The 13,898-nt window shown below is 61.4% G+C and overlaps 1 protein-coding gene across 17 annotated transcripts in view; it reads left to right on the top strand.

Annotated features, from left to right (window-relative positions):
* SYNGAP1 (synaptic Ras GTPase activating protein 1) overlaps positions 1-13,370 on the top strand; it is a 32,204-nt gene extending 18,834 nt beyond the window's left edge. For 6 of the 17 annotated variants that reach the window (XM_055124941.1, XM_055124952.1, XM_055124955.1 and 3 more), the window contains 10 exons: positions 1,129-1,365; positions 1,486-1,687; positions 1,849-2,027; positions 2,357-2,428; positions 2,678-2,719; positions 3,016-4,090; positions 4,452-4,625; positions 6,884-7,095; positions 7,911-8,006; positions 11,501-13,370. In XM_055124941.1, the coding sequence (XP_054980916.1) occupies positions 1,129-1,365; positions 1,486-1,687; positions 1,849-2,027; positions 2,357-2,428; positions 2,678-2,719; positions 3,016-4,090; positions 4,452-4,625; positions 6,884-7,095; positions 7,911-8,006; positions 11,501-11,645 (2,434 nt within the window). In that variant the 3' untranslated portion in view covers positions 11,646-13,370. Of the gene's footprint in view, positions 1-1,128; positions 1,366-1,485; positions 1,688-1,848; positions 2,028-2,356; positions 2,429-2,677; positions 2,720-3,015; positions 4,091-4,451; positions 4,626-6,883; positions 7,096-7,897; positions 8,007-8,770; positions 8,851-11,498 lie in introns of all 17 variants that reach the window. The other 11 variants (XM_055124944.1, XM_055124953.1, XR_008628426.1 and 8 more) reach the window with 10 other exon arrangements.
* Positions 13,371-13,898: the final 528 nt, after the last annotated feature.

Below are 13,898 nucleotides of genomic sequence, written 5' to 3'. Positions count from 1 at the left end.
TTTTGCTTTTTTTGGGTCACACCCGGCAATGCACAGGGGTTACTCCTGGCTCTGCACTCAGGAATTACCCCTGGCGGTGCTCAGGGGACCATATGGGATGCTGGGATTTGAACCCGGGTCGGCTGCGTGCAAAGCAAACGCCCTACCCACTGTGCTATCTCTCCAGCCCCCTGAAATGAGATGTCTTGAGTGAGAAACCCCGGAGTTGGCATCTCACAGGCCTCAGCAGTCAGCTTGACTTCCCGTTGATCGCTAGGACCATGGGGTAGTACTCATGGTGTCAGGCCCGAGAAGTGTCATGAGTAAGATCAGTCCTTCGGTAGAGTGGGGGTGAGGGGCGACTGGAGCCAGGAGGATGAAGCCCTGGCTTGGCAGGTGTCATGTGCAGAATCGAGATGGTGGCAGGATGAGTAGGAAGGGGAGCGAAGTGACTTTGTAAGGATCCTTCGAGGAAAGGATCCACAGAGTTGCCAACCCACTGGAAGGGGGAAATCAAGTTCCTGGGGAGCTAGTCTGACTAAGGAGTCCTGGGCCATGGGGGCAGGACTGGGGGCGTCAGGAGGAGGAGCCAGCTGGAGGAGGGGGGGACGAGAGCCAGCTCTGCTTCCCTGTTTAAGGTGTCAGTGGGACAGCCAGGTGGAACCGGGCGGAGGGGCAAGGGGCTCCGAGCCACTCCAGGGACTGGGGATCATGCCCGGGCGCCTCCATCCCCATTTCCCTGGAATCCAGAAGAGTTGGGGGGTCCGAGCTCCCTGTACCTCAAGTGACCCTCCATCTCTCTCCCATCTCTGTCTCTCCCCGGTGTCTCTTTTTCTTCTCCTCCTCTCCTTGTCTCTCTCACACACCGCCCTCCGTCTCTCTGCCATGTGTCTCTTTCCCCCTCCTCCTCGCCCCTTTCATTTCTTTCTCCCAAATCCGTCTGTCCCTGCGGCCATCGCCCTCTTCCTCCCGCAGCCTCTGTCTCCCTCTTGCTGTCCCTCCCCGCCTGTCTCTCTCACCTGTTCCCACGCCCTCACCTCCTCCCACCCCCCTCAGCATCTTCCCTGGAAGCTGAGGGTCTCTGGGGCTCAGTCCAGGTCTCTCTCTTTCTCTCTCTCCTCTCTCTGTCTCCCCGCCCCTTCCCCCCAGCGTGTTCCCGAGGGAGCTGAAGGAGGTGTTCGCATCTTGGCGGCTGCGCTGCGCAGAGCGGGGCCGGGAGGACATCGCTGACCGGCTCATAAGCGCCTCGCTCTTCCTGCGCTTCCTCTGCCCCGCCATTATGTCGCCCAGTCTCTTTGGGCTCATGCAGGAGTACCCGGATGAGCAGACCTCCCGCACCCTCACCCTCATCGCCAAGGTCATCCAGAACCTGGCCAACTTCTCCAAGTGAGGGACACCTCCGGGCGGGAGCAGGGCCAGGGAGGTGGGCATGCAGGTTCCCCCAAGTCCCACTCGACCTTGAGACTTGGGTATGTGTGACCTTTGCCTTCCGGGTGCCTCGGCCAGGTTTACCTCAAAGGAGGATTTCCTGGGATTCATGAACGAGTTCCTGGAGCTGGAGTGGGGCTCCATGCAGCAGTTTCTGTACGAGATCTCCAACCTGGACACGCTGACCAACAGCAGCAGCTTCGAGGGCTACATCGACTTGGGCCGAGAGCTGTCCACCCTGCATGCTCTGCTCTGGGAGGTGCTGCCCCAGCTCAGCAAGGTCAGCCTGGGCCCTGGGGCCCCCTCACTGATGTCTCCAGAGGCCCCTATGCCTGAACAGACACCCCACCCCACCCCCATTTCCTCCCTCCGCCGTTTTCCAGCATCACCTCTGTGCTCGTGCAGACCCCTTGCTCCCAGCTGAAAGCCTCCCCCTTGCAGGAAGCCCTCCTGAAGCTGGGCCCACTTCCTCGGCTCCTCAATGACATCAGCACGGCTCTGAGGAACCCCAACATCCAAAGGCAGCCAAGCCGCCAGAGCGAGCGGGCCCGGGCTCAGCCGATGGTGCTGCGGGGCCCGTCAGCCGAGATGCAGGGCTACATGATGCGGGACCTCAACAGGTGAGTGCACCGGGGCCCCCACGCCCGGCCCCTCGGAGCGCCCCTGATTTCCCGCCCCGGAGCCCCGTCACTGGGCTCCCCGCGTGCGGCCCTGTAGGGCTTTGAGAGAAAAGCCAAGGGGGCAGGTTCTCAGAGAAAACGCTCAAGAGGCACATGCTGCCCACGAATAGACTCAGGCCACTTTGAAGCCGAGAGAGCGAGCCATGCAGAGCCCCAGAAGTGTGGTGAGGGGCGGTGTGGGGGGGGCCCTCCAGCTCTGGCTTGTTGTAAGCTCAGGAGGCCCCCCGCAAACTCTGATTTATGCCTCTGCCTGCCCATGCCTGTGCCAGAGCTGAGTTCAGCCAGTACATGTGGGAGCAGCCATGTGGTGTCCAAACATTCCAGCAGCTCTATGCGAGCCGGTAAATAAGCTGCCCCGGCCCAGCCCACTAGCCCCCCCGCGGGCCTCCCCACGTCCAGCACTAGAGAAGTCGCACCTGACCGCTAGGGGCGCCCTGCTGGGACGAGCGCCCTGCCTGCTCCTCTACCCTGTCTCTGCCTCCTCGATGCCCATTCCACCGCCGCCGCCTCTGCTTCCATTCGCCCGTGCCTTCCGCCCACCTCTCTCCTTCTCTCTGTCTGTGCTCGCCCCTCTTTCCATCTCTCTCCAGCTCCATCGACCTTCAGTCCTTCATGGCTCGAGGCCTCAACAGGTGAGGGGCTCTCTCCTCCCCCCACCTCTCCTGTCTGTCCCCCCTCTTCTCCTCCATGCACCCGCATCTCTTCCATATCTGCCCCGATCTGCCCCTCATCCCTCCTCTCGCTGTCCCCCTCCCTCCCCGCCTCCCTCCCTCTGGACCTCCTACTACCCTTCCTGGAGGGATCTTGTCTTTCCTGTCCCCCCAGATCCCCACCCTCCCCGGTGGGGGCCTGCACTGCACCCCAACAGGTGTCGCTGCCCGCAGCCTTGGCCTAACCTCCTGTTCGTGTGGGTCCTTCCTCCCCGCAGCTCCATGGACATGGCTCGCCTGCCCTCCCCCACCAAGGAGAAGCCACCGCCACCCCCGCCGGGCGGGGGCAAAGACCTGTTCTACGTCAGCCGGCCACCCCTGGCCCGCTCCTCGCCTGCCTACTGCACGAGCAGCTCGGACATCACGGAGCCGGAGCAGAAGATGCTGAGCGTCAACAAGAGCGTCTCCATGCTGGACCTGCAGGGCGACGGGCCGGGCGGCCGCCTCAACAGCAGCAGCGTGTCCAACCTGGCGGCCGTGGGCGACCTGCTGCACTCCAGCCAGGCTTCGCTGACCGCCGCCCTGGGGCTGCGGCCGGCCCCCGCGGGGCGCCTCTCACAGGGCAGCGGGTCCTCCATCACGGCGGCAGGCATGCGCCTCAGCCAGATGGGCGTCACCACGGACGGCGTCCCCGCCCAGCAACTGCGCATCCCCCTCTCCTTCCAGAACCCTCTCTTCCACATGGCTGCCGACGGGCCCGGGCCCCCGGCAGGCCACGGCGGTAGTGGTGGCCATGGCCCACCTTCCTCCCACCACCATCACCACCACCATCACCACCACCGAGGGGGCGAGCCCCCCGGGGACACCTTTGCCCCGTTCCATGGCTATAGCAAGAGTGAGGACCTCTCCTCGGGGGTCCCCAAGCCCCCCGCCGCTTCCATCCTCCACAGCCACAGCTATAGTGATGAGTTTGGACCCTCTGGCACCGACTTCACCCGGCGGCAGCTCTCCCTCCAGGACAACCTGCAGCACATGCTGTCCCCGCCCCAGATCACCATCGGGCCCCAGAGGCCTGCCCCCTCAGGGCCCGGAGGTGGGAGTGGCGGTGGGGGCAGCGGTGGGGGGGGCGGGGGCCAGCCGCCCCCACTGCAGAGGGGCAAGTCCCAGCAGTTGACAGTCAGTGCGGCCCAGAAACCCCGACCGTCCAGCGGGAACCTATTGCAGTCACCAGAGCCAAGTTACGGCCCTGCCCGGCCACGACAGCAGAGCCTCAGCAAGGAGGGCAGCATTGGGGGCAGCGGGGGCAGCGGTGGCGGAGGGGGTGGGGGGCTGAAGCCCTCCATCACCAAGCAGGTAGGTGAGGGTGGGAGGGAGGGCGGGGGGGCTGAGGAGCAGGGAGGACAGGAGTAGAGGCGCTGGGGAGGTAGCGGGGAGAGGCAACTCTGGGGTCCGAGGGCAGTTTTCCCACCGCCTCCCATTCACAAACCCTTGTGGAGAGAGGTGCCCGGTGCCAGGAGCCACGCCAGGCACTGTGGCTCCAGCCCGCGCGACAGTCATTCCCTGGGGCAGCCGGTCTCAGTCGCTCCCCTAGCCATCCGCAGTGCCAGGGCAGGAGAACAGATGGGCCGGGCCTCCCTCTTGGCAGCGCCCTCTGAGTGCACCTGCCTTTCTCCGCCTCCCCCCTCTCTATTTGCCCCGCCCCGCCTTGCCCCAGCATTCTCAGACCCCGTCCACGCTGAACCCAACCATGCCAGCTTCCGAGCGGACGGTGGCCTGGGTCTCCAATATGCCTCACCTGTCGGCTGACATCGAGAGTGCCCACATCGAGCGGGAGGAGTACAAGCTCAAGGAGTATTCCAAGTCCATGGATGAGAGTCGACTGGACAGGGTATGCCTGGCTTCCCTCTGCACGCCACAGGGTCACTCGAATCTCTCCCGAGGAAAGAAAAGACCTGTGGCAGAGTGGGGATAGGTTGGGTCACGTGCTGCAGTGCTCAGCCCTTAACCCTGGCTCTGCTCAGGAATCACTCCCGGTGGTGCTCAGGGGACCACATGGGATGCCAGGGATGAAACCGGGATGAAACCGCGTGTCAGGCAAACGCCTTACCTGTTACACTATCGCTCTGGCCCTCCACGCCCTCTCTTCAGCCCTCAGTCTTGCGGCGGCGACCTGGTACTCAGCCGGTCTGGGGAAAAGCCTATTTCCACTCCGCTTTGTGGATGATACACATTTATTCATTATCTAGGGGACAATCTATTGGACTTTTTCCCCCACTGCCAGACTAGGAGCTCTGGCCCTTCACTTAAGACTGATCAGAAAAGCAAAAGTTACTAGCATTATGAGCTGATCAGTTAAGGGGGGCAGAGGAGGTAGAGTTAGAATTCTAGCAATATTCACTTCTCCCATCACTATCTGTGGGCACTGGTGACAGGACCAGTGGTGGGAAGGAGTGTGTGTGTGTGTGTGTGTGTGTGTGTGTGTGTGTGTGTGTGTGTGTGTGATATGTGTATTGATCCATGTATGTGTACGAAGACCAATGAGACCAAAGGTTTCCAAACTCATCTGGCCTCAGCCCCCTTTTCAGAATTACGTAGCTTTCCCCCACCAATCTATTTTGTTTAAGTGAACAAACAAAAAAACCTCAACGCCCCAGTTGCACCGGAAGCTGTGACACATTACCTCATCATTCTACCCCCCTGAGGGGGTGAAATCCCCCAGTTGGGAAGTACTGATCTTGACTAGGCTGGTGGCAGCCTGGAGCAAAGAAAGGATGGCAAGACCTCGGAGGCACACACAGATAACTTAGCAGGCAGTGCTTGGGAAAGCCAAGAAGGGGGTGTCTTCATCGTTAGTGTATCTGGAAAGAAGCCATAAGTCCAGCCTTGGTGGGTAGAGAGGCGCCCAGAGCCATAGTGCAGCAGGTAGGGTGTTTGTCTTGCATGCAGCAACCGACCTGGGTTCAATCCCCGGCATTCCATATGGTTCCCCAAGCACCACCGGGAGTAATTCCTGAGTGTAGAGCCAGGAGTAACCCTTGATCATTGCCAGGAACTAAAAAACAAATGCTTGAAGGGGGTTGTTGGAGATAGTAGTCTTTCATCATAGGCAGACACTGGGACTGACTTAGCTTGACATGGTCCAGCAAGTTCCATGAGAGAATTTAGTTCTAATTAGTTCAAGGTAGCTACCCGAGGCAAGGCCTAATATCTACACCTCAAATGGGCTTGATCACGAATGAAAAAGAGTCATTTTCTTCTGTCCTAGCGATCAGATTAGAAACCTATTGAGGCAGACCCTGGACTAGTATTGTCCCAAAGAATTTTCTAGAAACATTGTGTTGTCTGTAGTGCCCATTATGATATCCACTGGTTGTTTGTTGCTAACACAATCAAGGAACCAAACTTATTTAAATTTCAAGTAGCCACATGTGGCTGGTGGCCATTGCATTGGATAGCACAGCTATTCACTGGGGAGCCAACAGGGAAGAGAAAATAGCTTCTCTGAACCCCTCCTGACCATCAGGCTGTCACCGCAGAGGCTTCTGGGCTCTCATTCTGAGTCTCACTTGAAGCCCAGGCCAGGTTAGGCCTTCCTCTCCCCAGCCAATTCCGTTTCCCCCTGGCTCTCCCCTGTGTGTTCTGGAACTGGGGTGGGACCAAGTTGTGAGCTCACCTGTAATTTCTGGGCACAGTCACTCAAGGTGCGTCTGAGAGTCCAGGTTCCCGTGTGGGTCCTCATCTGGCCACATGGCAGATGTGTGGACACGTTGATTCCCTGCAGGTGTCCTTGATTCATTTGGAGGGAGCTTAGCCCAGTGGAAGGGCCTGTTCCAAAGTGGGATGCGTAGAGCAGAAGGCGGGGGCAACGGGCAGGAAATGGCTCCGAGGGCTGCGGGCATGTGTCACCTGTGGAGGCCTCAGGTTCCATCCCTGGCACCCACTCCGTCACCATGCGGGAAGAGCAACCACAAACACCCCTACCCCCCGATATCCCCCAAAAAAGGTGGGAAAGGGGCTGGGAAGGTGATTGGGATGTCGCTCAGCCTCCCTGGGCAGTGGCCTTGCTGAGCCAGCGGGGTTGGAGGCTGGGTGGTCGAGGGGGCCGAGGCGCCCCTCACAGTGCGGGGTCTTGTGCCCGGCGGGCAGGTGAAGGAGTATGAGGAGGAGATTCACTCGCTGAAGGAGCGGCTGCACATGTCTAACCGGAAGCTGGAAGAGTATGAGCGGAGGCTGCTGTCCCAGGAGGAACAGACCAGCAAGATCCTGATGCAGTATCAGGCCCGCCTGGAGCAGAGCGAGAAGAGACTGCGGCAGCAGCAGGTGGAGAAGGACTCACAGATCAAGAGCATCATCGGCAGGTGAGGGGCGGCCCGGGGAGGGGGAGCGCAAGGGGTCTCTGGCTGGACAGAGCAAGTGAGCTCCCCCTCCAACCCCCAGCCCCAAATTGGGGTAGGAAAGCCTACCTCACACCCCCGGGCTGCCATTCCTGGGCCCACGCACACCGGGGCGGACATTCCCGCTCGGTTAAGTGGCCTTTACCCAGCACTCACCTGTCTCCGCTTAGTGACTTCTGGTGCTCACGGGACATGGGCCTGTGTCTGTGTCACGTCTGGTTTCTCTCCTGCGATGTTCGCCCCGAAGCAGGGATCCCTGGCCGGAGTTCCCCTGACCACAGGGCTCCAGCCGATGGGCACATGCCCTAAGAATGGGAGTGGGCCCGGGGGAATCCCGGGCCCCGAGGGAGGGGTCTCAGCCAGGGTGTGGGTTATTGGGGTGAGGGGGCTGAGGGGCCCCCCCTGCTCCAGCCAGCTCCTGGTGGATCCAAGCTGTACGTACTTCTGGAGTACGATTTCTTAGACCCTTTGAGATGCTGGGAAGGATGGTGAAGGGCGAGACCCCTTGGGCCGCCCTGGAGAGGGCACAGGACTCGGCCACGGGGGTCTAGCTCTGCCCTGACGGGGCCGCAGGCTGCAGGCTGGGGTGGCACAGAGCAGCCTTAGCAGGATTCCCGGGAAGAAGGTGAGTCCCAGGCAGTCTCGGTGGCAAGCATGGAGGGATTCTGGACACAGGCGGGGAGAATGTTCTAGGTTTTTCCACAGAGCTGGAGAGTCAGATCCCTGGCGGGCGCCCAGCCCGTGCCCGCCACTAACCCCACTGAAGCCCGTCCCTTCAGGCTGATGCTGGTGGAGGAGGAGCTGCGCCGGGACCACCCCGCCATGGCTGAGCCGCTGCCTGAACCCAAGAAGAGGCTGCTCGACGCTCAGGTGGAAATTACAATGTCATTTATCTTCTCTGTGTCCCATCCCCATACATCCCACTGTCCTTCGTGCTCTCATGGCATCGCCACCCAGCCCCACTGCCATCTGTCTCCCACTGTCCTCCGTCCGTCCAGAGGCTGCGGTGGGCAGCTCCCTCGGTGACCCCATCTTCATCCCATCGTCTGTGCCTTTGTCACTCCTGGCAGTGTCTGCCCACCCCCCTGTGCCACCCCCCCATATTTCCCACTGCTGTCTTCGTCTCAGGACCTCCACCAGACCCTCACTGCCCCCCACGCCCACCGGCCCGTTCCCAGCCACTTGCACTCCAGGCAGGGAATCAGCTGCCCCGGCCCCGGCCAGGAGGGCAGAAAATGTGAGGCTGAAGCTCAGGGAGTTCCGGATGCCCCCGGCTCTGGACAAAGCCCTGGGGACTCGGGACCCCCGCCCTCCACCCCACGGCACCACTGTCCCTGGGCCCTCCACCTTTCCCGCTTCTGGGAAGCTCCCAGGTAGCTTCCTCCGACTCTTCCAACCCTCTGGACCCCTCTCTGTACGTGCACCCCCACCCTCACACCTACTTGCTCTCTGACCGCTGCGCCCCCCCTCTTCTCGCCAGCCAGCTTGTAGGACTTCCTTCCCAGCCCCCGCCCTGTGCTCGCCCCCAAATTCTGCTCACTTGCCCATCCATGCTCCTCCTTCCTCTGCTCTGACCGCCAGGCTTCCCGCCCCCCCTCCCAGGCTCCTGACCCCGTGACCCCACTCTCTCCCCCTGCAGCTCCTCATCAGGTAATTCTCCTGGTTCCGCTTTGACCACGGGCGGAGGACACAGGGGGAGGTGACACCGGACCACTGCAGGTTGGTCGTGAAGCCTACTCCCTCCCAACTCTGGAGCCTGGCCCCGCTCTCACGGCTGCCCTCCACCCCGAGAGCGCCCCCCGCTCTCGTGACACCTCCTGCACAGACCCATCATCCCAGCGCCCTGCGGCCCCACCGCTGCCCGGCGCCTCGCCGGAGCCACAGCGCCTGCCGACGGCCCCACAAACCCAGACCACACTCCTCCCACCACCCCTGCCTGGCCTCCCTCCCCCTTCCAGTGTATGTCTGTCACCCCCCATTTCACTGAGCGTCCAGGGGGGATGGGGAAGGGGGAGGGGGTGATTTTTAAAGGGGTGGTGATGAGGGGTTGGGGGCGCCCGGCCTAGGCCGAGCCGCAGCAGGTAGGTGGGGTTTCCTCTTCCTCTCCTAACCTTGGCTCTCTGCCCCTCCCCCGCCCCTCTCTCTCTTCCTGCTCCCCCACATCTGTGTCTCCTCTCTCCGACCCCATGGGGCAGGGACCCGGTAGTTAGTGCAGGGAGGCTTTGGGGGGCAGAATGCCGTGTAGGTGTGGCCGCAGCGTGTGCACGCAGGACGCGGCGTGTGCTCGGGGGAAATGAGCGTCTTTGGAGAGACCAGCAGCCCAGGCAGGCAGGGACACCAGGCACAGCCTAGCCTGCTGACCAGCCTCTCCTGTCCCTCAGGCCACTCGCTTCCCCGCCCCCTCCCTGCTCACCCTGCTGGACACGAAGTCCTACCTAAAAAGCCAGCAAATGGGCACCTGTCCGCCGCCGCCTCTGAGCTGCCATCTCTGAGCTGTCTTCTCTCGCTGGCACTGATGTGCATGGGCAGTGGCTCCTGGCACTGTAATTTTAACTCTCTGCCTGCCCAGCCTTGCCGTCAGAGTCCTTGGTGATCTGTAAACAGATGCTGAAAGGCACTGGGGGACCTCACCATTTAAAGGACTCCTGCAGTGACTTCTTTTGTAAGATGAATAATGGCACCCTAATTTATCCACTTTCTAAATTTGGGTCCCTGGGGGTGTAGGGGGCACGCCTGTGTGCTGTCGCCAGCCGACAAGCAGAGGGAAGGGAAGCTGAGGTTTCCTTCCCCTGCGCTCAGCCTGGTCCAGGGTCCCCTGCCTTCTGTCACTTCCCCTCTTGCTGACTCCTGGAAAGTGGGAGCTGTTCAGCAAGCCAAGGGGACCGCTTGGTGGCCAATGGAGGGCTTTGGTGATCTTCTGGGGGTGGGGCCCTGGGACTTGGAATGTTTTGGGGTTTTTTTTTTTTTTTGGCTTTTTTGGGTCACACCTGGTGCTGCACCTGGGTACTCCTGGCTCTGCACTCAGAAATTGCTCCTGGCGGTGCTCAGGAGACCCTATGGGATGCTGGGGATCGAACCTGGGTTGGGCACATACAAGGAAAACGCCCTCCCTGCTGGCCTATCGATCAAGCCCCCTTGGAATGTTTTCATGTTCTCTAGAGGTAGGGTCAGACCTGCTGTCTGGGGCCCAGAAACCCATGCGGCCGCGGTCTCTGCACCCCTGTTAGGCGCTGGCCCCTTTGCCGCCCGGCCACTCATTTCTAAATTAGTTATGTGCGGTCTTCTAAAGAAGCCCGGTGAGCCCCCAGAACTCTGGGCTCCAAACGGCTTTCTCGGGCTCTTCCAGCAGAGGGCCGGGGGCTAGAGTGGAGGCCGGGAGCCCAGGGAGGTGATGAACAGGACCAGGGGTGGGAGGGGGGTTGGACCCCTCACCCCCCCCCCAACTCGGAGGCCACAGAGAGCAGCTGAAAGGAGTGTGGGGGTGGAACATCGTGCAGCCAGTTTCTGCGCCCTGGGCGGCCGGGCCGAGCCTGCTGTGTCCCACAGAAGCTCCCATGGCTGCCGAGGGAGAGGCCGCCCCTCCCAGGCACTTTCCCCGCCCGCATCTCCTCCCTGAACCCCCTTCCTTTCCCCCCAGTACAGTTAAACCTCTCTAATTTGGAATGTTATATTTGAGAAGATGGCCACTCTGAGTAAGTGACAAAACTGACTGACACTGTCTATTTAATGACATGCATGACTGCAAAATACATACAGTAAGTAGAACCTCCACCAACCAGGCTTTCCCCGGAGGCCCCCCGGGGAGCATGCGCTGGTGAGCAGCGAGGCGCGGACACTGCCTTCCCCCCCGCCCCGCGGGCGGCCTGCCGCGGGTCCTTTGCTCAGCTCGCCCTGTCTTCAGAGCCAGGCACACTTGAGCCCAGATTTCGTGCAAATTATAAAAAAATTCCAAATCCACGGGGGTTTGGACTAATGAGGTTTCGCTGTACTGCCTCCCCCTGTTCCCTCAACACAAAGTTCCTCCCTGGGGCGGGGGGCGGGCCGGGAGGGGGTGCTGAGCGGAGTGGGCTGGGGCGGGGGGGGGGGGGGCGGCGGGAGCCCTTTGGCAAGCCGGCTTCCCGGTGCAGCGCCGGGTTGGAGGGCCCTGAGGGGTCTAGAGTGAGGTTCGCTCCCATCCCAGAAGATGTAACTTCTACGCAGGTGAGAAATGGAGCAGGAGGCTGGGGTGGGGTTGTCCCAGGGGCCGGGGGCGGGCACGGTGTGCGGCCTGGGCTGGCGCTGTCGGGGGCCACTTCTGAGGGGGCTGGCACCCAGGCCCCCGCGAAGCGTCTCAATAAGTCCGCGCTCTCCTCTTTGGTGTCTTGCAGGAGAGGCAGCTTCCCCCCTTGGGTCCAACAAACCCGCGTGTGACGCTGGCCCCACCTTGGAACGGCCTGGCCCCCCCAGCCCCCCCACCCCCACCCCGGCTGCAGATCACCGAGAACGGCGAGTTCCGAAACACCGCAGACCACTAGCTCACCCAGCACCACGGCCTGCCCCTGCCCCCCCGCACCCCTTCCCGGAACAGCACCGCCTCCGGGACTGGGGGACTGGACGGCTCGGCTCGGGGGACAGCGGGGTTGCCTCCCTGAATGCCTCCTGGGGGCACCGATTCCCCCACCCCCACTGCTCCATGCCCAGGAGGGAGCGTGGGGCCCTTCGCTGACCCCTTCCTGTTGGGGTGCTGTCTCCTCTGTGACCCCCGGAGACCCTTCCCCAAGGACACCAACTACCCCACTCAGACCCCTTCACTCTGGGGTGCTATCCCCATCCTCTGCCTCATCGTTCCCCTGAGCACTGGGGGACAGACCCTCGCCCCCAGCCTGGGGGTGTGGCACCTCCAAACTTTCAACTTCAGGGTGATTTTTTAGCAGTAACCAGAGCTGACAATCTAACTCCCCCCCACCGCCCCATTTTGGCCTCCCCTGTTCCCCTTTGTTACGGGGAGGGGACCCCAGGTGAGGGGGCCCTGTTACCCCTTGATTTCTCAGGAGCGTCTGGGGGGGGCTCAGCACGCACAAACTCCTCCTACCACTCTTCAATTTACTCCCTCCCCACCCAGAACCCAGATGGGGTGGAGGGGCCGCCGGGGCAGGGAGGGGGCGGCAGGGAAGAGGGGGGATCTCCCCTTCTTCCCACACCTGATCTGCTCTTGGCTGGTCCCAGAGCGGGGTGAGGGGGCTTATGCCCCCCCCTCCCCCAGTGAGTTGGGTGGGGTGGGATTGGGGTGAGGGTGAGGGCTTAGGGTTTGGGAGGGTGTGTAGCCCCCCCTGGCCCTCCCCTTTCTCTTTGAGGTCTCTGCTCCCAGGGGGAGGGGGGAACTTACTCTAGGAAAAGCCATGTCTCTCTCCCCCCAGGGCGGGGGGACCTGTGTTGGAGGAGGGGTGTCGGGGGGCCCCCTTCCATGACTCTGTCCCAGGGGGAGGTAGGACAGGGCTGGGTTTCCCTCTCCCCCTCCCCCGCCCCCACCCCTAATCTCCCTCCGCCGCCCTCCCTCCCGCCAGCTCCACAATTTTTCGGTGTTTCCCTGTACATAGCTCTCTGGCGGGCTAGGGGAGGGAGGATGGATGTGGTTCGGGGTGGGTAGGTCATGGGAGGGGAGACGCCCTTTCTCGGCACCCCCTTTTCCCTGACTGCTATCCCCTACCCAGCCCCGCCCCTTCCTTCTTGCGTTTGGTATGGAGACTCTTCCCCCAGAACCCGCCCCTCTTTCTTTTGTATGGACAGCCCCCCCCAGCCCCTCCCCTACACATACACCCAGCCGGGGCCAAATTTATACTTATATAAAAGTTGTAAATATGTGAAATTTTATTCCCTTGCCCTTCCCTTTATTTCCCGACCTCAGACCCTACCCCCTCCCGCCCCCCCTCTCCTCTCTGGCTGTTGTAATTATCTGGGGTTTGTACTGTACATATCTGGGGTGTGTGTGTGTGGGCTGGGGGCAACCCCTCTGTACAGAGCTTCCTGGCCCCCTCCCCCCCACGCTTCCCTCCCGGCCCCCTGCCCAAAGGGTGGGGGGTGCTCCCCCTACCTGTTTTATTTTGTTTTCTCGTTCTCCCTCCCCACCCCTACCCCATTCCCCGCCTTCTGCGTCCCCCACCACTGGCCCTTTTTCTCCACTCCCAGCCCCGTTTCCTTTTTTTCTGGAGTGTGTGGTGAAACAGAAAAATCATGTTTAATAAACGGAGATTGTTCTTTTATCGCTGTGTTGACTTTCCGGGCTTGGGCCCCGGGGACCAGGCGGGCGATGGGGTCTGCTCTCAGAGAAAACTGACAAGCTGGGGGGCATGGGTTGTCCTTGTGGAGGGCCTCCTGGTCTCCTAGAATATCACTCTCTAACGGAGGCAGATCCTTTGAGCAAGGGCTTTGGGCTGGCCCGGCTCACGTCCAGCTCTCCCCGGCCACTGCACCACTAAGACAGAGGCCCGGGCCCCGCAGTTAATTCTCTGGTAAGAGCCGGAGTATGTTGACAGGAGCCGAAGAGATGGTGCAGCAGGTAAGGCGCCTGCCTTGCCCATGGGTTGGTCCTGGTTCAATTCCCCGCATCACCGATGATCACCACCCCTCTCCCCACCCCAGTTTCACTCATAGCCAGCCAGGTGTGACCCCGGAGAACTGTGGGGTGTGACCCGAAACCAAACAAAAAGATCCCAATTTACATTTTTTAAGATTTTTTTTCTTTTTGGGTCACACCCGGCAATGCACAGGGGTTACTCCTGGCTCTGCAC

This window comes from Sorex araneus, chromosome 2, assembly GCF_027595985.1.
Source record: "Sorex araneus isolate mSorAra2 chromosome 2, mSorAra2.pri, whole genome shotgun sequence".
Taxonomy (NCBI): Eukaryota; Metazoa; Chordata; class Mammalia; order Eulipotyphla; family Soricidae; genus Sorex; species Sorex araneus.
Note: the sequence above shows the minus strand (reverse complement) of the source record. Positions and strands in the feature narration are given on the sequence as shown.